At 44.0% G+C, this 21190-nt stretch overlaps 1 protein-coding gene across 1 annotated transcript in view; it reads right to left on the reverse strand.

The window, feature by feature from the left end:
• The window catches only part of RTEL1 (regulator of telomere elongation helicase 1), a 68217-nt gene that overhangs the window by 13930 nt on the left and 33097 nt on the right, over nt 1-21190 (reverse strand). Inside the window, 8 exon segments of the mRNA XM_033153805.1 lie at nt 34-129; nt 1837-1985; nt 4256-4406; nt 8314-8437; nt 13672-13787; nt 14925-15071; nt 17855-17932; nt 21006-21083. Of these exon segments, the coding sequence (XP_033009696.1) occupies nt 34-129; nt 1837-1985; nt 4256-4406; nt 8314-8437; nt 13672-13787; nt 14925-15071; nt 17855-17932; nt 21006-21083 (939 nt within the window).

The following is a 21190-nucleotide window of genomic DNA, read 5'->3' on the forward strand; positions in this document are numbered from 1 at the left end:
TTCTCGTAAAGCTCGTGACTCCTTGAAACATACCGGATTGCTGACTATCTTGATTTTCTTCCTGCCTCCTTTCTGCTCATCCATGAGCTTCTTCTCATATCGAAGGGAGAGAGTTGACAAACGTTTTGCCTGTAAATGTTAACAGTGTTAATGCAATCTCCTCCCTCTCTTTCAGAAGAATTCCGCACTGAAGGCTGGCTTGCCCTCCCAGCAATGCTCAAGAACACAAAAGCAATCTTTGACCTGCAGTGCATGAAAGGATGTACACATTTCTGGGAAGACGCTCACTTAATGGAGAGAGAACAAAGAGAAGTCATTGTCCTGGAGATGTGGCAGAAAAGCAAGCCAACGTTTAGAAATGTGGGGTTTCCCTGACTGGAAAATAATGCTAGCACTTCAAAGCTATGGTCAATCTCTTCTGCATCTCCTAGTAACCTCACATTCAACGTGAGTCGGGGGGGGGATTCAACAGAGACAGAAATAAAAAATAGGCTGCTAACATTTGAAAAAAATCAGGTAAACTCAGAGCCAATATTATCAAGTAGTGGGATTTAATAATAATAATAATAAATTTTTATTTATACCCTGCCCTCCCCGGCCAGGGCCGGGCTCAGGGCAGCTAACACCAAATATGAATTACAATAAAATGTAATGGAAACAACAAACAAACAAACCAAAAGTTAATTAAAATACAGCTTAAAATGCAACCTCATTTTAGTAGTAGCCCATAAATCAAGACCGTAAAGGGAGGAAACTTCAGATATTCATCCGAGCCAGCTATCCATGCTGGTCCTACATGGGCCAGCAAAAAAGCCAAGGAAAATTTTATATACCAAATCCCATATAAGGGGTCAGAGTGAGTCTACGCCAAAGGCCAGGAGGAACAGCTCCATCTTGCAGGCCCTGCGGAAAGATGTCAAATCCTGTAGGGCCCTAGTCTCTTGTGACAGAGCGTTCCACCACGTTGGGGGCCAGTGCTGAAAAGGCCCTGGCCCTAGTTGAAACCAATCTAACCTCCTTGAGGCTTGGGACTTACAAAGTGTTGTTATTTATGGACCTTAAGGTCTTCTGCGGGGCATACCAGGAGAGGTGGTCCCATAGGTACGAAGGTCCTAAGTAACTAAGGGATAAGTGAATGTGTGGTGAGGAAGATTCAGATTGTAACCATAATACTGGAAGTGTTTTGGTTTTTTACACCCTGCTCCCCCCACTCCTTGAGCGAAAAAACACCCTTTTAGGGAAAACACATGGATATGCTTAAGTTCTCACCAGTGTGTCAAATCACACAGTCAATTTTTATCTGGAAAACAGCAAACGGGGAAAGGATTAACCCCTGCCCTTCCTCCAGCACTTTGCTGTGTATTATCTCCCCGTCTGCTTTTTTACCTTTACAAATTAAAGGGACAGGACAGCCAATACATGGGCTTCAAGTGCCTTGTCTAGAAGAGCTGGCTTTGACCTGAGAATCCAAGAATCTGAGAAAACTGAATTGACACACCTCATTCCAGCAATATAGTGCTGTTATATGACTCTGCCTAAAGCAGTAAAACAAAACAGATACTGTTTGTCAACAGATATAATAAACAAGAAACATGCAGGCTTTGAAGAAAACCGAGAAGCCCTCACTTATGGGGATCTTAGGCACACACCTGTACACCCAGGTGTACTCGTAGTCTTCACTGTAGCATGTAAAAACTTCAAAGGTGTGAAGTGGCGCTTGAGTGACACCTCTGTAGCCCGAGATCTCTGCCTAACAGAAGCACACTAGTCTATTACCTGTTTTGGGAGAGGGTGGGGAGAAATCAGGGACTAGAAACTCAAACTGTGCTCTCGTACCTGTTCCTCTCCTGGCATGCTGTCTTCCTCGCTTGCCTCTCCACAGTTCTTTTCATTGCACTCCAGCGCAGCCAAGAGGCTACCAGGTTGTCTTTGTGAGGTGGACGGCCTTTGCTCATACTCTACACACAGGCTGGCCACTCCATTATCTGAGACAAGATACACAGCCTGTAAGTACCTAGATTCTGAATGTCCCTACTCATTTTTCTCTGCTCAGGGTTAGATCAGTTTGAGACAGGAGGAGGAGGAGGAGGAGAGTATATCCAGTTTAGATGTTCAGAATAAAATGAGAAGAATCCTAAAATTTATACCAACTTCTGCCCTTGGAAGGTAAGCATCCTCCACTTTAAAAGCATGACCAGCAAGAAGTCTATTTTCAAATTCAGCTGGAGCCAAAATGTTCTGAGCATGTGGGCCACAAGCGAACAATGAAAAGATCTTACAATTCCAATACAGCTGCAGATTAAGAAATATCCCCACTTAAAAAGCTTGTTGAAAGAGGAAGGTTTTCAGTAGACACTGAAAACAACAACAGAGAGGGTGCTTATGTTCATCCAACAACCTTTTAAAATATGGATCTTTTTGGGGGGGGGGAGTTATTGGGTTACTGCTTTTGGTTTGATTTTGTAAGTTGTGGTCTTGTTGTGAACCGCCCTGGGACCTTTGGGTATAGGGCAGTGTATAAGTTGAAATAATTAATAATAATAATAATAATAATAATAATAATAATAATAATAATAATAATATTCAAGGGGAGGGAATTCCAAAGTGCAGATGTCATAACACTAATGAGCAGATTCCCAAATTGTGCAGAAGGGATTTCCTGATAAGATGGTAAGTCCTTACTTTCAGGGTGCAGTGATCAACTGGGCAGATAAGCGGTATTTAAAAGTGTTTATCATCATTATAATGTCATTATTTTTAATGTGTATTTATTTGTGCACCACCCTGGGATCCTTCAGGATGAAGGGCACTCTGAAAGTTAAACAAACAAACAAACAAACAAACAATAAAGCAGAAGTTTGAGGGACTTGGCAGCAGGATTCAGTCCACAAAGAAGGATGCCCATGGACAAGGAAATGAAACAAAAATCTGGGACTAAAAGCAAAGCATGTATGTATTAAGTTTTAGGGAAAGTTTTGTTATTATGGTAAAGATTATGTTCCTGCAGAAGTTTTCGAAAGAGACAGCTGAATAATATATGACATAGATTGCATAGAGGACTTTCGAGCATTGTTAAATATGGTAAATCTAGAGGCTGTCCCCATTCAAATCATTCTGGTGCATTTAGTATATTTGACTAAATGCTGACGCTGGTCTTAAATAAAATGGAAACCACCTTTTGTAAGAACACAAGTGATTAACATTTTTTGTGGGTTCATACTGACTTCCTTTAAGGAAACCACAGCTGTGGGGGAAGTAATAATTAAGCTGGAACTGATCTCAAATGCTAATAAAATACAGAAGTATGTAAACCCATTTGTGTTACTTGGATATTAATACTTTGTGACATTAATTTATTATGTTTTATTTTGGTATGGTCTGTTCCTATATGTTTGGCTCCAGATATCTCATTTGTTTTAAATTACTTTGTTTTAATTTGGCATAGACTACCTGAAGGAAAATCTGTGCCCATATTATACCTGGCTGGGTCCTGAGATTGGCCTCAAAGGGCCTTCTTTCTAGCCTATCACTAAATAGCATCAACTGAGCATGTACAAGGGTTAGGGTCTTTTCAGTGGTAGCCCTACTTTTGTGGAATTCCCTCTGCTAGGAGTTGTTTATGGGTCCTTCATTGGTGGCATTAAAGAAGGTTCCTAAGTTAACTTTCTAATTCCACTTTGCTTTTCACTGATGCCTTTATCTGGCCTTATGTTTTAGTTGTTGCTGCTTTAATTTTTGATGCACTGATTTTGTTTTCTGTGTTTTATTGTCTGTCATACTATTATTAATTGCTGAGGCTGCTGTAAGCTGCCTTGTGAGGGTTTTGGTCTAAAAGGTGAGATATAAATACTGTCTTCAGAGGCAGCCCAAGAAAAGAGTGTTGCTGTAATCTACCTAAGATTTAACCAAGGCATGTGTAATTCAGGCCAGGTCTGCTGCTGAACAAAATGAAGATGGTAAAAAGCACTCCTAGCCACTGCAGTTCCATAGATAGTACCAAGTCCTGGAAAACACCCATACATGCTACAAGCTTCTATCTACATGAGAAGCCTTATCTAACAGCAGCACTTCTCAAGCCTTGGCTTGTTTGCCCTCCCCCATGCCAGAACTGCCTTCAGACAAATATTCAGTGTTTCAACTTTCCCTAGCTCATTTTGCTGACATTTTAGGACCTCAGCACACCTTGCCTTTTTAGATTCTGAGGTGAAATTATTCCAGTGCCTATTTTGCACAACAAGAAAAGGCAACCGCTTACCAATCCTCTTCCTTTTCAAACTAGGAACATGGTCGTCTGTGTTGCTGGCTTTGGTCACAGAAAGGTACTTCTCACATGAAGCTGAAGTTGTAGAGGTGCCTTCTTCTCCAGTGGTGGTGCAAGAGGGGTCTCGAAGTGGGGGAGGGGGTACCTGCACAGAAACTGGAAGCATTACGCAAGAAAACGCTCAACTTCCAACATCTTAAGAACATGCCTAAACAAAAATATTATGACTTGAACTGTACAGTCACACGTCACTTTAAAACTGGAGTCACCAACCTTTTTAGGCCTTTGCATTTCTCAGCAAGTGCTGTAGGAACCACCCACCTTGTTCCCTTCTCCTCTCCCTCCTTTGGTCCAGCCCTTCACCCGTAGGAGACAGAAAGGAAGTGCACACAAAAAACCTTTGTTTTTCAATGGGATCTGGGTAAAAATCATACCCAGTGGAATTAATCTGAGCCATAGACCTGGAAGAGGAAGTGAGAAAGACCACCACTCTTCCATCTTCCTCCTCCAGCTCTATGTACTTTTCAAGGGAGAAAAAGGCAACAGCCCTCACACCTCATGACCAGGGGAACAATGAGTGGGGTGAGTGGCGCTCAGAGGCTTTGTGGGCACCAGGAGAAGATCTCTAGAGCATCATCCCACCCATGGGCACTGTGCTCACAAGCCCTGCTTAAAAGCCTTCGTTTAAATTAAACTATGGTTTAATATGAATGAGCAACACTTCATCACTTCGCCAAAGAGTAAAATAACGAGAGGTTGGCTTGCCATTATGTGTGAACCAGTGTCTGTCTGCCTCTTTACAAACCATGGAGGTAAGCCAAGGATGTTGACTAACCATCATGGGCCCGTGAGCAAATGAACAAACTATGAGAGCTGGTTTGCACGTTAACAACAAGTTAGCTTCTGATTTGTTTCTTCCCAATATGCTGAAGAAAGGAGTCAGGGAGAAGCACTGTGGGGACTTTAGAGAAGGGTACAATAATAGCAAATTGCTCGTTCGCGCATGCCATTGTGTCTAGCTTGGCCCTGAGCAGCCAGATTAGGACTGCTCATAGGAAGTGCTGCTGGTGCTGAACCTCATTGTGCTGTAATGGTTCTAGGCTAGGACTGGCAAAACCCAATTTCAAATCCCTGCTCAGCCATGGAATTCACTGACACTCTCTCTCTCCGCCTAACCTATCTCACAGGTCTGTTGCGAAGAAGTTGTTTCTCAGGGTGAGGTGAAGAAGATAACCACAAATGTCAACTTGAGTTTTTTTTTCAGGAAAAGGTGAGGGTATAAACGAAATAAAGAAAACATTTCTACATTTCTGCATTGGTGAAATGAGAAGCTAGATGGCTGGAAATAATATGCCATGATAGGCGTGAACACCATAGAACAGTTAAAAACTTTATTTGGGGGTATGCCTTTTGGAGTGCACTAAAATCAAAGTGTATGATTCATTTGATAATAGAGCTGCTATGCCAGAATAACTAAATGAAAGAAACAACCAACAACTAGAGAATAACTGATAAAGAGAAAACTATGTGATGTATCCTATAGCTCAAGGGTGGCCAACTTCCAAGAGACTGCGATCTACTCACAGAGTTAAATACTGGCAGTGATCTACCCCCTTTTTGGGGGTTCAGATCAAAGTTGTTGAGCTTTTTTGAGGAAGGAGAAAGGCCCGTTTCTTTGGGGTTCAGGTCAAAGTTGCTGAGCTCTTTTTAAGGAGGAGGAAGGCCCTGTTTTGGGGGGATTCAGGGCAAAGGTTTTGAGCTTTTTTTAGGGGAGCCAAACTTGTTGGGCTTCTTTGGGGGGAGCCAGTGATCTACCACAGACGTCCAGTGATCTACCGGTAGATCACGATCTACTTGTTGGATGTGCCTGCTATAGCTGTACTTGCTACTAGGTCTCTTCCCCCCCCCCCCCAAATCAAAACAGCTGAGCAGCAAAGGGATTCTGTTGGAAACTCCCTTTGTGCCGTATTTTCATCTGTAAAATAGAAATAATTGTGATCTCTCTCACATGGTGAGAAATTGGTGAGAGATTAGGATCTTAAGCCACTTTACATACATATGTAAAATTCAAGAAGCAAGAGATTTCTGCAGACACATGCAATATTTATTCAGTCCAAGGTTCACACTATATTTGGAACTGTACAATTCTACATGTGGAGGAAAAAAAGCTGCAGTATAAAGATTCCTTTGTAAAAAGTTTGGCCAGCATTGGGAAGCCTTTTGTTACTTTGTACATTAGGGTGTTACACCTCTTACGACTTGTAGTACAAACATTATAGAGAACCACGAGTAGTAAAGGCAAAAAGACAATTGGCTGAGTTTGATTTTGCTGTTGAAATGCTGCATGTTTGCATACCTGTAAGCTGAAAATATTTCTCCCCTCACTTGGCAACCCATGATTTGTGCAGGTGGCCATATAAAAATGGGGGCAAGCTCTCTTTCAGCGTGAGGCAGCTGGAGCAGGAGAAGATACCGCAGAATGCCCTTTGAAACGTAGTTATGAGGATTTCACCACATATCAGGTGAAAAACGTGTGGGACAAAATGTGTGGGGAAATGGCAGCTGCATGAGACCACTGTAACGAAACAGTGGAACGCAGGTGGCACTGTGGTCTAAACAACTGAGTCTCTTGGGCTTGCCGATCGGAGGGTCCATAATTCGAATCCCCGTGACAGGGCGAGCTCCCATTGCTGTCCCAGCTCCTGCCAACCTAGCAGTTCGAAAGCACACCAGTGCAAGTAGAAAAATAGGTACTGCTGTGGCGGGAAGGTAAATGGCGTTTCCATGCACTCTGGCATTCGTCACGGAGTCCCATTGCGCCAGAAGCGGTTTAAGTCATGCTGGCCACATGGCCTGGGAAAAGCTATCAGCGGACAAATGCCAGTTCCCTTGGCCTAAAAAGTGAGATGAGCTCCACACCCCATAGTTGCCTTTGACTGGACTTACCCATCCAGGGGTCCTTTACTTTTACCTAACAAAAGAGTGCCAAAGGTTGCTCAATACGTACACTACAGTTATAATGGATCCACATTGTGAACCAACTTCCTAGCCCGTGGCTTAGAGAAGAGGACAAGTTTTGCAAACAAAAAATCCCTGGTTCAAATCAAGATACCTCTACCAAAAGGCACCATGACTGAGAAACCCCCCGCACGAGACCTTAGAGAACCTCTGGTAGACAGAGGAGTGCAGAGCTAGATGAATCAACAGTCTGGCTGATTCATGTTACCTGAACAGGTCAGTGTGTGTGTTCTTTTGGGTTTTTTTGTTTTTTTGAACACACATAGTTTTATTCAAACCATCAACTCAAACTCTCACAAGAGCACCATCTTGTCTCTTAGTAAGGCAAAAACCAACTTCTTGGAGGAGTGGGAAATCTATGGCTTGAAGAGATCAAACTATATACAAAAATGAGAAAGATGAGAAACATTTTGCTTCATAATCTATGTTAGTTGCATTACTGTATTTGGATGTTAAGTTCTGTGTTTTTATTCACCAGAAATATTGCTGTCTTCTGTTTCTGTTGCTTCTAAATCTAAATAAAATAATGTCCTTTTATTTTACCATAGTATCTTAGATTTGTCATTTAAACATGCATTTATTTTCTACAGGTTCAAAAATATGCTTTTGGATCTTAAGGTATAGCACTTTGGGATGCCACCTCCAACACTGGGTAAACTTAAAAGCTCTCCATCATTTTAAGTTTTGGGTTTGGGTTTGAAATGGGACACAGAAGCAGATCAGCTGAGAACACGCCTCTTAACAATTCTAAGTCCAAAGAGTCCATCAAGGGCCTGCCCTCAGGGGCTTCCAAACAGGCACTGCTTGACTTTTGTCATGCTCTAGAAAGCTCTGAAACTCTTGGGAGCAATGCAAAGGGCACAGGGGACTGAGAGTTTGTCAGAAGTGGATCACTCTTATGTTGATTAGCCTTAATAGAAAGATGTGGGGAAGTAGGCAGTCTTTGAGATGCAAAGATTTCAAAAGTTTAGCTCAGGGGATATAAATGTACTTTGATGGAAAACTCATCAATTGAGTGGTTGCTTAAAACTTACAGTTTCCTGGGCAAAACGGAAGAACTGAGACACGTCTCTGACGGCATGCCCAAATTTTTCATAAATCTTGATGTAAGGACGGACCCAGGAAGGCAATTGGGCTATCGCATCTGTATTCATGAACCTGTTGGAAAGTGGGAAAGAACACTAGCAAAGCTCTGTCAAAAACAGTTTCGGGACATGCCTAGAAATGTTTGTAACACTTTCCCACCAAAACAGCCCAGAAGAAAGATGGAATTGGATGTCTAAGTGCTCTGCAACATCTGATAACCATTGGTAAAAGAAAACACCTTTGGATATAGCACCCTGTAATAATTTTATCCCCATCACAAAAATAACAGAATAGGATAAACAATATCCTTACATTTACATTTGCCTCACTCTTCCATACAGCAAAACGGTTTAACGGTAAGGTGCAAAACACTGTGGGACTACAAGTGCTGGATAAGGGAGTCAGTTGAAGTGCTGGCCAGAAATCACACATGAATTAGCTAAGAGCTCCCAAACCCATTATGGGGGGTTGCCACCTATGGGAGATAAAGTAGTCATTGCTAGGCTCCCCTCCACAATGTCTAGAACAGGCCAGCCTCCTTTGCAACTCCTACAGAGAGTCTAAAGTATTGATTGACTGAACTATACAGCTTATGAGATCTGCTTTTTAATTCACTACTGCTGATGTTATGAATAGATTGGTCTCATAGAATCATAGAATCATAGAGTTGGAAGAGACCACAAGGGTCATCCAGTCCAACCCCCTGCCAAGCAGGAAACACCATCAAAGCATTCCTGACAGATGGCTGTCAAGCCTCCGCTTAAAGACCTCCAAAGAAGGTCTCATAAACCATTCGTTTCTTAGGAAGAGAGCATCAATTGCATGTTGCATTCTCACGAACAGAATAAGGTGGGGCAGATAATAGCTCATCTGGAATCGTTCAGTTTCCAGTTACAAGTTCCATTTAGAAAAATAGTGCATTATCAGAGGATTATTTAGCACCACCCTGCAGACATGGGACTGGCCTGAAACAGATTCCTCTCTCCCACAGCAGAGAATACTACAACCTGACTTTTAAGGGGTTTAGTGTTGAAACCGTTCCCTAGGCCCTCAAGCATAAACCCCAGGCTTGTGGGTATCCCCTTTAAACTTGGGAGGTGTCCCTTAGACACCATATAGGAATAGATATTAATATGCAGTATAAGTTACCCGGTAAGTTTGGAATAAACCATTCTCCATCTATTTGCATCCCATGCCGATAACCTAATACCCCATTTTAGATGGTGCACTACAGAGATAAATTTATTTGTCTGTTTATGGTAGGAATGCAATTATAAGGACCACATACTCCAGTTTAGTGACATTCTTCACATCTGATGTCACTGCAGTGGGATAAAACCCACATTTTGCAAATATGGGGTCAAGCGGTGAGATAGAATCCCCCAGTTCTCAGAGCATTCCTGTTTTCGAAGAAAGCCACGAAAAGATGATGCAATTTCTCCCTAAAGCATATGTTTAACTTGGATTATTGTTCTAAGACTACCGCTGTGAGAAATATTTTGGTTAGATCATATTTCTTTCTTTCTTTTGGTTTTGAGCCAAGGGATACACGGGTAAACAGTTTTCCTTTCCACTGGCCTGAATAACAACTCAGAGTTTTCTCTGAATAGCAGCTTCCATTAATTTGCCTAGTTCTAGTCACAGGCGCAGCTCTATCCTGCAGGCTTGTGGCTGCACATTATTATTTTTAAATATCACTTAAGAAAACAAGAGCCTGCTGGATCAGGCCTACGGCTCATCTAGTCCAGCATCCTGTTCTCACAGTGGCCAACCAGATGCCTTGAGGCAAGTCCAAAAGCAGGACCAGAGCATAAGACCATTTCCCCCTCCTGCAGTTTTCAGCAACTGGTATTCAGGAGCATACTGCCTCTGACTATGGAGGCAGAGCATAGCCATTGTGGTTGGTAGCCCCAGGTAGCCTTTACCTCCACATGTTTGTCTTTCAAAGCCATCCAAGTTGGTGGCCATCTCTGCCTCCTGTTGGAACAAATTCCATAGTTGAACTATGCACTGCATGAAGAAGTAGTACTTCCATTTGTCCCTCCTGAATCGTCCAACATTCAGCTTTGTTGAATGTTCACAAGTTCCAGTAACATGAAAGGAGGAGGAAAACATTTTTCTATCCACTTTTTGCATGCAATGCATAATTTTATACACTTCTACAGTATCATGTCACCTCTGACTTGTCTTTCTTGAAGAAGAAGAGAAGAGTTTGGATTTGATATCCCACTTTATCACTACCCGAAGGAGTCTCAAAGCGGCTCACAATCTCCTTTCCCTTCCTCCCTCACAACAAACACTCTGTGAGGTGAGTGGGGCTGAGAGACTTCGCAGAAGTGTGACTAGCCCAAGGTCACCCAGCAGCTGCATGTGGAGGAGCGGGGACGCGAACCTGGTTCACCAGATTACGAGTCTACCGCTCTTCACCACTACACCACACTGGTTCGAAAATAAAGAAAAGGCTTCTGCCATGTTTTTAAGTAATTGAGGTGCCTCGAGATTATTTATTGCTGTAACAATTTTTGTAAAGTATGTATTTTGATTCTGCTGTTTTGTTTTATTAAAGTAATTTAAACATCTATTTTTTAAATATAAAATTTATTAATTTTTTTAATATATGAACACAAAAATCCACACAAAACCTAGAATAGAGGGGGGGGGGAACATTAACAAAAGAACTCAACACATCCAACCCTTCCCCAAGAACAGACACCTTAGAAACAAATAAATCTGAACAGCACAGCCATCTTGCATTCTTCCATCCATGCTCAGATTGAAAATGGGAACCAAGCATGCTCAGAAGAAGTCACAAGGGTGGTCACAATGGTGGCCCATTACATTGGAATTACACGGTAACAAGGCCAAGATGGTTGGACAGTGTTCTCAAAGCTACCAACGTGAGTCTGACCTAACTGTGGGAGGCAGTGGAAGACAGGAGTGCCTGGCGTGCTCTGGTCTATGGGGTCACAAAGAGTCGGACACGACTGAACAACAACAAGGCAAGCAAGGAAATCAGAGAGGTGCACCAATTGAGCCAATTTGCTGCCCATTCACTCAGTTTGGAGAGTCCTTTTGTAGCTCTTCACAATCTTTTTGTTCTTAACTACCCTGAGCAATTTAGTATCATCAGCAAACATGGCCACCTACAGCGAGGGGAAAAAGTATCCCCTGCTAAATATGCCTGTTTGCCCTCTGATGAAGAAATGACCAGTCCATAATTTTAATGGTAGGTTTATTGTAGTTGTGAGAGACAGAATAACAACAGGAAAACCCCTAGAAACCCAGAAGACAAAAGTCAGAGATTGCATTATAATGAGTGAAATAAGTATTTGATCCCTTTGCAAAAGATGACTTAGTACTTGGTTGCAAAACCCTTGTTGGCAATTACAGGTCAGACATTTCTGGTAGGTGGCCACCAGGTTTGCACACATCTCAGGAGGTATTTTGTCCCACTCCTCTTTGCAGATCTTCTCCAAGTCAGTAGTATTTCGAGGCTGATGTGTAGTAGCTACTCGAACCTTCAGCTCCCTCCACAGATTTTCAATGGGATTAAGGACTAGAGACTGGCTAGGCCACTCCAGGACCTTAATGTGCTTCTTCCTGAGCCACTCCTTTGTTGCCTTGGCCGTTTGTTTTGGGTCATTGTCATGCCAGAATCCCCTATCCTCAACCCATTTTCAATGCCCTGGCTGAGGGAAGGAGGTGCTCACCCAAGATTTGATGATACCTGGTCCCGTCCATCGTCCCTTTGAAGTGGTGAAGGTGTCCTGTCCCCTTAGTAGAAAAACACCTCCAAAGTATAATATGTCCCCCTCCGTGTTTAACGGTGGGGATGGTATTCTTGGGGTCGTAGGCAGCATTCCTCTTCCTCCAAACACGGTAAGTTGAGTTGATGCCAAATAGCTCAATTTGATGATGGTGACAGCAGTCACGAAATTAAAAGATGCCTGCTTCTTGGGATGACAAACCTAGACAGCATCTTAAAAAGCAGAGACATCACCTTGCCGACAAAGCTCCGTATAGTTAAAGCTATGGTTTCCCCAGTAGTAACGTATGGAAGTGAGAGCTGGACCATAAAGAAGACTGATCGCTGAAGAATTGATGCTTTTGAATTATGGTGCTGGCGGAGACTCTTGAGAGTCCCAAGGACTGCAAGAAGATCAAACTTATCCATCCTTAAAGAAATCGGCCCTGAGTGCTCACTGGAAGGGCAGATCCTGAAGTTGAGGCTCCAGTACTTTGGCCACCTCATGAAAAGAGAAGACTCCCTGGAAAAGACGCTGATGTTGGGAAAGATGGAGGGCACAAGGAGAAGGGGACGACAGAGGATGAGGTGGTTGGACAGTGTTCTCGAAGCGACTGGTATGAGTTTGGCCAAACTGTGGGAGGCAGTGGAGGATAGGGGTGCTCAATTTGGGTCTCATCTGACCACAAGCTCAATTTGGGTCTCATCTGACCACAACACTTTCACCCACTTCTCCTCTAGGTCATTCAAATGTGCATTGGCAGACTGCAGACAGGCCTGCGCATGTGCTGTCTTGAGCAAGAGGACCTTGTGGGCTCTGCAAGATCTCAGTCCTTCACGGCGTAGTGTGTTATCAACTGTTTTCATGGTGACTATGGTCCCAGCTGCCCTGAGATCATTGACAAGTCATCCCCCCCCCCGCCCCCGGTAGTTCTGGGCTGCTTCATCACCGTTGTCATGTTCATGTCAACTGCATGAGATGAGATCTTGCATGGAGCCCCAGACAGAGGGAGGTTGACAGTTATTTTGTTTCTTCCATTTGTGAATTATTGCACTGTAACGAGCTGGGATTACAGGTAAAACCTCTTCCTTACAGCAGGTGCTTCTAATCTCAGCTGGCTGGTTGATAGGGGATCAAATACCTATTTCACTCATTATAATGCACACCAGTCTCTGACTTTTGTCTTCTGGGTTTCTAGGGGCTTTCCTGTTGTTATTCTGTCTCTCACAGCTACAATAAACCTACCATTAAAATTATGGACTGGTCATTTCTTCGTCAGAGGGCAAACAGGCAAATTTAGCAGGGGATCAAATACTCCCCCCCCACTATAACCACTCCCCCCTAGCTCTAGCTTGTTTATGAACTAATTTAAAAACACAGGGCCCAATATGAAACTTTGGGTGATTCTACATTCCTCCATTTGGAAAACTGTCCATTTTCTCCTACTTTCCACAGTAGCAAAGCAATGAGATGGCACCGGTGGTACAGAATTCAAGTAGACAGAGATGAGGGGGAGATATTACATGACAAGAACTCTACCCAAGCAAGAAGGAAGGTCACCTGTGGTCACAGAGGAAGATGGCGCCGTAATCCTGTCGATGCCGGATGACTCTACCAATGGCCTGGTTCACTGCACGAGAAGCCTGTTGTTTGTACCAGTTGTTCCCGGATAAATACTAAATGTCAAAGAAAATGTATCAAACACCAGACCAAAATTAATACTATCCTTTAAGGAGATGCCCTGAAAACACATCTGCAAAGAATGCCCTTCTCCCTGTCCCTTGGTTCTCCCCTTCCTCACTGTTTCTGTAGCTTAGGACCACCTCCTTTCTGAAAGAGGAACTGGTCACCGCACTGGCCCAGCCAGCTGGCCCCTCCCTGCCACGAAGATTTATCTGGATTAATCACACTGTGCATTGTGCTTCAGACGTTTGCAACATTCCTTTTAGTTGGATGAAAGATATGCACTAATACAAGGTTAATTCGGCCACTTGCAAACTGTCTACAAATTCTTAAGAAACAGCAGCCAATGGAGAATTCTCTCATAAATAACCAAGCCAGTTTTAGAAGGCTTCAACAAATATTCCTGTGGCCCAAGGAATTGGGACTGATATCCATAGAGAAAAGTTGCAATGAGAGAACAGAGACAAACAGGGCCAGACCAAGAATTTTTGCTGTCTGAGGCAAAGGACTTGATGCCCCACTCACTTTCCATGTCAACTGGACTGTTAAGGTAAAGGGACCCCTGACCATTAGGTCCAGTCGTGTCCAACTCTGGGGTTGCGGTGCTCATCTCGCGTTACTGGCCGAGGGAGCCGGCGTACAGCTTCTGGGTCATGTGGCCAGCATGACTAAACCGCTTCTGGCGAACCAGAGCAGCGCACGGAAACGCTGTTTACCTTCCCACTGGAGTGGTACCTATTTATCTACTTACACTTTGACGTGTTCAATCTGCTAGGTGGGCAGGAGCTGGGACTGAGCAACAGGAGCTCACCCCGTCGCGGGGATTCGAACCGCCGACCTTCTGATCAGCAAGTCCTAGGCTCTGTGGTTTAACCCACAGCGCCACCCGCATCTTTGTTAGTTTGTCTTTATTTCAGCATTGGTGATGGATCAGACCCAAGAGCAGCAAGCTAGGTTAAGGGGTGCAGCAGGGCATGCTATGTAGCACACAGTTCAGCTCCCCTACACCTAATCACAGCTACCTGCCCCCTAGAACCTTCAGCCTGAGGTGGCTGCCTCACTCTGCCTAATGGCAGGGCTCGCTTTGATGACAAATATCCATAATATCAATGGGAGGGCTCCCTTCTTACCTGTCCACCAGCGGCACCTTTTGACCTCATTTCATCCAAGAACTGCATCTTTAAAATGACCTTTGGGTCCATGCGAGGGGGGAAAGGAAGGCCTGTAATGATGACACCTCGACCATTCCTATCAGTGAAGTCCAAACCTTCGCTGGCCTGAAAACAGATGATGTCTGTCACTAAAACAGGCAAAGACAAATTCCTGCTCCGCTTCCAGCTTCTCCAGTCTTCCCTGAGGGTCCCGAACCCACTTCAGCTGTTGTTCTGGGTTGGTTCCTGAGTTTCTGGGGGCTCCAGATCATCTCTGGAAGAGGAGCCACTTGGCAGGGGCATGACCTCAAGCACAGCACTGCAAGGCTGCTGTGCCTACTTGCTGGAATTTAAGGTTGCAAACAGGGGGTGCTTAAGATCTGAGCTGTGTCTCTCCGCTTGATGGTGCCAAGGCCTATGATATAATTCTCTGGATGCCCCGGTCTAAAGGCCACTTTGTGACTACAGTGGTGCCCCGCTAGACGAAAATAATTCGTTCTGCGAATCTTTTCATCTAGTGGTTTTTTCGTCTAGCGAAGCGGCAATGCAAACCGCGGTTTTCGCTAGACGAAAAAAAAACGAATTTTTTTTTCGTCTTGCGAGGCAGCCCCATAGACCTTTTCGTCTTGCGGGGCAGCCTTCTGCTAGACGAATGCCTTCGTCTAGCGAGTTTTTCATCTAGCGAGGCAATTGTCTAGCGGGGCACCACTGTATACTAGTGCAATGTAGGAGCAATGAAAGTAAGCTGCTGGTTAGGAAGCATTGAGTTAGAATCTCATTTATGCTTTGAACACACTAGCTGGCTCTTAGCAGACCATTCAATCTCCACATCAAGAGGTTCAAAAATTCTGCAAGCAGCACTCCATGAAGGCGTCACATGAGCAAGTCAGTGGCGTCCTGGGATGTGGAGAGAGCCCTCCAAGGCTGGACCAGGAGACACACTAAGAGTTCCAGGTAAAGTAAGGAGGGCGGCAATAAAAAACTTGCATTTTGCAGCTATAGCACCCTACTTATGGAACACCCTTTCCAGAGAGGTTTCCCTCACAACATCTTTTGTTTTCATTTTCACCAACAGCATTTTATTTATCTAGACCTTTTAAACTTGCCACTGCATATGTTGTAGCTTGAGTATATCGTATGTTTATGTTTTATCATCTTGTAGCTTAGATCCACTGTTGGGGGAAAATTATATATATATATATATATAGAGAGAGAGAGAGAGAGAGATCATATATGGTAAATGAAGGAATGAATGAATAGATACACAAATAAAAAAAGAAAAGGTAACAAAAGTTACTGTTCTTCTGTGTAGAGCCTAGTCACAGGGAAGTTCCCAGGGAGTGCCAAATAAGGTCTGTTATGTAACCTGAGTATTACAGTGGTCAGGAAACACATCCAACATTTTCACTTTCCCTTTCCATAAGAAGCAAAAAACAAAAACAAAAACCCCAACCCTAAACACAGGAAGCCAGCTTTATCATGTGTCTCAAAGCATCCTGATAACATGTTTCGTTTATTTTTATTTTTGTTTCAATGCTGTTGTTTCGAAAGTTTAGGTTGTGCTAGTTACGTGGTTTTCAAATGGTTCCAGGATATCCCTGAGGTTTCTTGGAAGCTTATGAGTTTCTCAGCAGAAAGATAAGGAATGATAGACTAGCTTCCTTGAAAGGCCCACTCCTACCAATCTTTCCTTAGAAGACACATCAGCTGGGAAGTGCTTAGTTCACACAAGACAGCTGAACAAGCTAATGGTCCAGAGGAAATGCAGACTAGAAGTTGCAACAGTATGGCAACACAACACAAACAAGTTTCATGGCACCCATGCAAGGGGTATTTGACACACAAGCTGGTGTGTTAAAAGTTCCTCTGAAAGTAGAAACTTTGCTGGAGGTAGGGTTGTGAAAGACAAAAACAGATAGCAATACATGAGTTTGAGTTTCTCCATCTTACTGATGAAAACTAGTGAGGAAATGGTATAGTAAAGATAAAGGCAAAGGTACCCCTGACCGTTACGTCCAGTCGTGGATGACTCTGGGGTTATGGCGCTTATCTCGCTCTATAGGCCGAGGGAGCCGCCGTTTGTCCGCAGACAGCTTCCAGGTCATGTGGCCAGCATGATTAAGCCGCTTCTGGCGAAGCAGAGCAGTGCACAGAAACGCCGTTTACCTTCCCACCAGACCGGTACCTATTTATCTACTTGCACTTTGACGTACTTCCGAACTGCTAGGTGGGCAGGAGCTGGGACCAAACAATGGGAGCTCACACCGTCACAGGGACTCGAACTGCCGACCTTCTGATCGGCAAGCCCTAGGCTCTGTGGTTTAGACCACAGCGCCACCAACAGCCAACAAATCTTATATTATTTCCATTTGTGTAATGAACTTCAGAAGCAGCGCGGTGCAGTGGTTAGAGCATCCAACTAGCACAGGAAATACAGGGATTCAAATCCTCACTTAGTGATGCAGCTCAACGGTGACCCTCTCGGTCACTCTCTCTCAGCCTAAACTGTCTCATGGGGCTGTTGCAGAGATAAAAAATGACCAGGTGAGAACCATATACACCACCCTGAGCGAACTGGAAGACAGTTGGTATAAAAATGTAAGTAATAATAACAACTCACAGAAGTAGGACTGCAACAAAATGTTGCAGTATATTTCCACTACTTAACACAACTGCTCAGATTCTGTTAACTGATTTCTATTATCCTTACAACAACCCTGTAAAATAGGTTAGGCCAAGAGATTTCAAGCATAAAGTTCCCAGTGAGCTTCATAGCTGAGTGGGGATCTGAATCCGACTCTTCCCCAGTTCTTATGATTCTTAAATAAATAAATTCCCACTATTGCTCTGCACAAGTTGGCTTCTGCAGAGAGTCTAACTTTCAGACACCTGCAATCTGTTACACATACCTTCCCACGGCACACAGCCAAGAAAACAGCACCATTAGACTTGGGGCAGACAATCTTCTCATAATAGGCATTTATGACCTGGGGGGGGGGGGGCGGGGAGAGAAATGTAAAAGAAAATTTAAGGACAAACTTGTGTCGCGCCTAGCTCTGGCTTAGTACCAGACACAGAATTCTCAAGACACTCCGCAGGACCTTGAGAGCAGGCATGGTCCCCTGAATCCAATGCTTAGGATCCCTTTGAGGGGCCCTTCTGATGGTGTCATATGCTGACAGGACTAAAACCCTGTCAGCATATGACACCTCTGCTCAGAGACCTGCACTTACTGCAAATCTGCTACTGGGCCAAGTTAAACGTGCTGCTATCGGTATATAACACCTTTAAGAGCTGGGGACCCATAAACTTTTGTGATTGCATTACCCTATATAGTACCTACACCTTGGAACTCCCTGCCTACTGACACCGGCCAGGTGCCTTCACTGTCTCGCCCTGAGACCTCCGGGTATAGGGTGGTAGGTAGGTAGGTAAATAAATAAATACTCTTTTTGGCACCTGCTAAAAAACCTTCTTGTTTAAGCAAACCTAACAAGACATGTAGAAGCTATCACGTGTTTTAATCTGCTGTTGGTTTATTGCTGGTTTTAATTATCTTTTGAACGTTCTAAACTGGGTTTTAAACTGAGTGTTTTTAACTGGGTTTTTAACAGGTAGTTTTATTGCTTTATTCTGTTTGTAAACTGCTCTGAGGTTTAATTACAGTCAAGTGGTATATAAATGTTGTGAAATAAATAAAACAAATAAAACTGCCAGAGGAGGAGGTGGAGCAGGTTCCTTGCCGCTCCGTTTTCAAGAGTGCTGGCACCAAAAGCTTTCAGTTCTGGGCTGAAGAGAAATGGCACATTATGCATCTATGGACCCAAAGTTGTCACTCTACTCGTAAGGGGGCTTCTCGTGAGTAAGGAATCCATGCTACTCCATCACAGCCAGCAGCTGTAGCTACCATCTGGTTTAGGAGGCCTCTGTCAGGGAACCGTCAGAGCCCAGTGGGGTGGTGGAAGGGCTCTGCGAGGCTGAAGGTTCCCAACACCACTGGAGCAGCAGGGAGACATCCTGTGGGAGCGACAGGCAGGAAGAGAGCTCCGTGGGGAAGGGGCTGTGGGATGCTCCAGATCCCCAACACCGACCAAGCGGCTCAGTGGAGGAGGGGGCAACGGCAGTTCTCTCGCCCCAATTGCGTAGAGGGGTGAAACGCAGGGATGAGAGGAACAGACTTGGGGTGCCCAAGTTCTTTTGTTGGGGGCGCTCTCGAAAAGCGCAACTTCCGGAATCTGAGAGTGACTAAGACGGTCACGGACTTTTGAGCTCTGCAATGTATATAGTTGTACAATAAATCCTGTAAATAAGAGGATCCGGAGTCAGGACTCTTTACTCGTGAGAAGCCACTGCAGAAACCTTACAGCCTCCCTCGAGCCTTCCACTTGCTGGAAACTTCTGGGTCCCAGATCTAGTCACTCTGCCATGCTGCACTGTGCTTTGCCTGAACACCTTGTGAGCTTAGACTGTTGCCTGACTTTGTCTCTGAATCATGTTTGGCCTTCCACTGGTTATTGGTTTCCTTGGAAAGTATGCATCTGCAGTCCTGTCATTACATAGGCTTACAGCTTCTGTGATTGTGGCCCCGTCCCCTGGAGCGTAACAGCTTTCCAACTTCCACTGACAGTATCTTGCTAACTGTGCTCAATTGAGCAGATGTTTAGTTCCATGAATGAGCCACCCTTCAGTACGAGAAACCTGCAAATCTCCTATCAGGCCGTGTCAGGCAGCAGCTTCTATGGAACACAACACAAAGAACCTCCAGAACTCCCGTTCCTTATCTTCCTGCAAATTATGCTCAAGACAAGACAAACAGGAAATATATAGCATTTTATATGCACATAAATGTTCAGAAAATTAGAATAACCTGGCAGATAAATTTCAAGGTTAGGAGAACGGTGGGTTTACTGTACTTATGGATTGAGCTGAGCTTTTAATATGTAAGTTCATAAACAAAGTTATTAAAAAAACCCACCACTGCACTTTGTTTTCAGTGGAATTCAAACATGATTGTTTGATAAGAGTTGAATGTGCAGTCCCACCAAGAAGAAAAAGCACCGATGAAGGAAGGGGGAGGGCTGTTCTATGCAATGAAGTTCTAGAGATTTTTAGCAGATTATTCAAAACATTGCACTGTTCCAAAGTGCTTCTGCCAGGGGTCAAATCAAATCAAACCAAGTCTTTATTACAGTCATAGCCCAGCATGGGGGGGGGGGAGTTTACAGCTATTTAAAATACAAAAAAACGATTTGAAAAAGTAAATAAATAAATAAAAGTCTATAAAAATCTAAAGGAAGCAAGGGAAATCAAAAATTGCCAGGAGTCAAAATTATGTCCCATGTTCAACTTGCTTTTAACTCACTTGAGCTTTCTGAATGATTTTTTTTATGTTAACTTGCTGTTCATTGTACATTTTTATTATGAGTTATATGGTGTTTCAAGGCCAAAGTGATGAATGTATACTTGTGATATGTCATACATCTGGCAGAGTGGCACTGCTCACCTGGTTTCCAAACCCTGAGTATCACTATCAATTGCTGAAAAGGGGAAGAGGAAGGTGAGGGGTGGAACTTGGCATCACGGGTGAAGCATCTGATTGGTTACACTGCTGCGGCACCCTGCGACAAGCTTCCTGCCACCTTGCCTCTCCCCATCTCCCTTTCGGTAACTGGCAGTGATACTTGGCACTGGGAAGCCAGGTGAGCAACTCTGCTCCACCAACCACTACTGCGTATAACCCAAATGTCAGGATTTCAATTAAGGCTCAAGCTTCAGGAAAACACCAATATAAAAGCCCCTGTAGAGGGACAGCGTATATCCAGCCCCGGGAGCCAACCTCCCTCTGGTGCATGGGGTGCTATATGAGCAGGATAAAACCAATCCTGCTAGGAGGAAACTGTCACTATTCCTGTTAGCCCACCCAACTTAAGTCAGGATAATCTCAAGCTGTATATCGGGCATCACTAACAACCAGATTCTCTTTTCCCAGGGACCAGGCTCAAGGTTGCTCAGTAGCAGTCTGACTAAGCAGTCAGGAACCAAGTGTAAAGTCTTGCCAACCTCTGTGAAGGTTCCTTTGTTTCTTGGTTCCACAAACATTGGTTTAACTGCTTCAATTCTTCCAGCAAAATCATGCTCCTGTGAGAAAACAGAGAGAAAGAGAGGGACGAGTACAAGTGAGTCAAGCAAGTGAATCAACTACTTTAGACAAGGTGTGGGATTTTCCTGCCTGCTTGATAGAGGGA

The sequence above is a fragment of the Lacerta agilis genome, chromosome 6 (genome assembly GCF_009819535.1).
Source record: "Lacerta agilis isolate rLacAgi1 chromosome 6, rLacAgi1.pri, whole genome shotgun sequence".
Taxonomy (NCBI): domain Eukaryota; kingdom Metazoa; phylum Chordata; class Lepidosauria; order Squamata; family Lacertidae; genus Lacerta; species Lacerta agilis.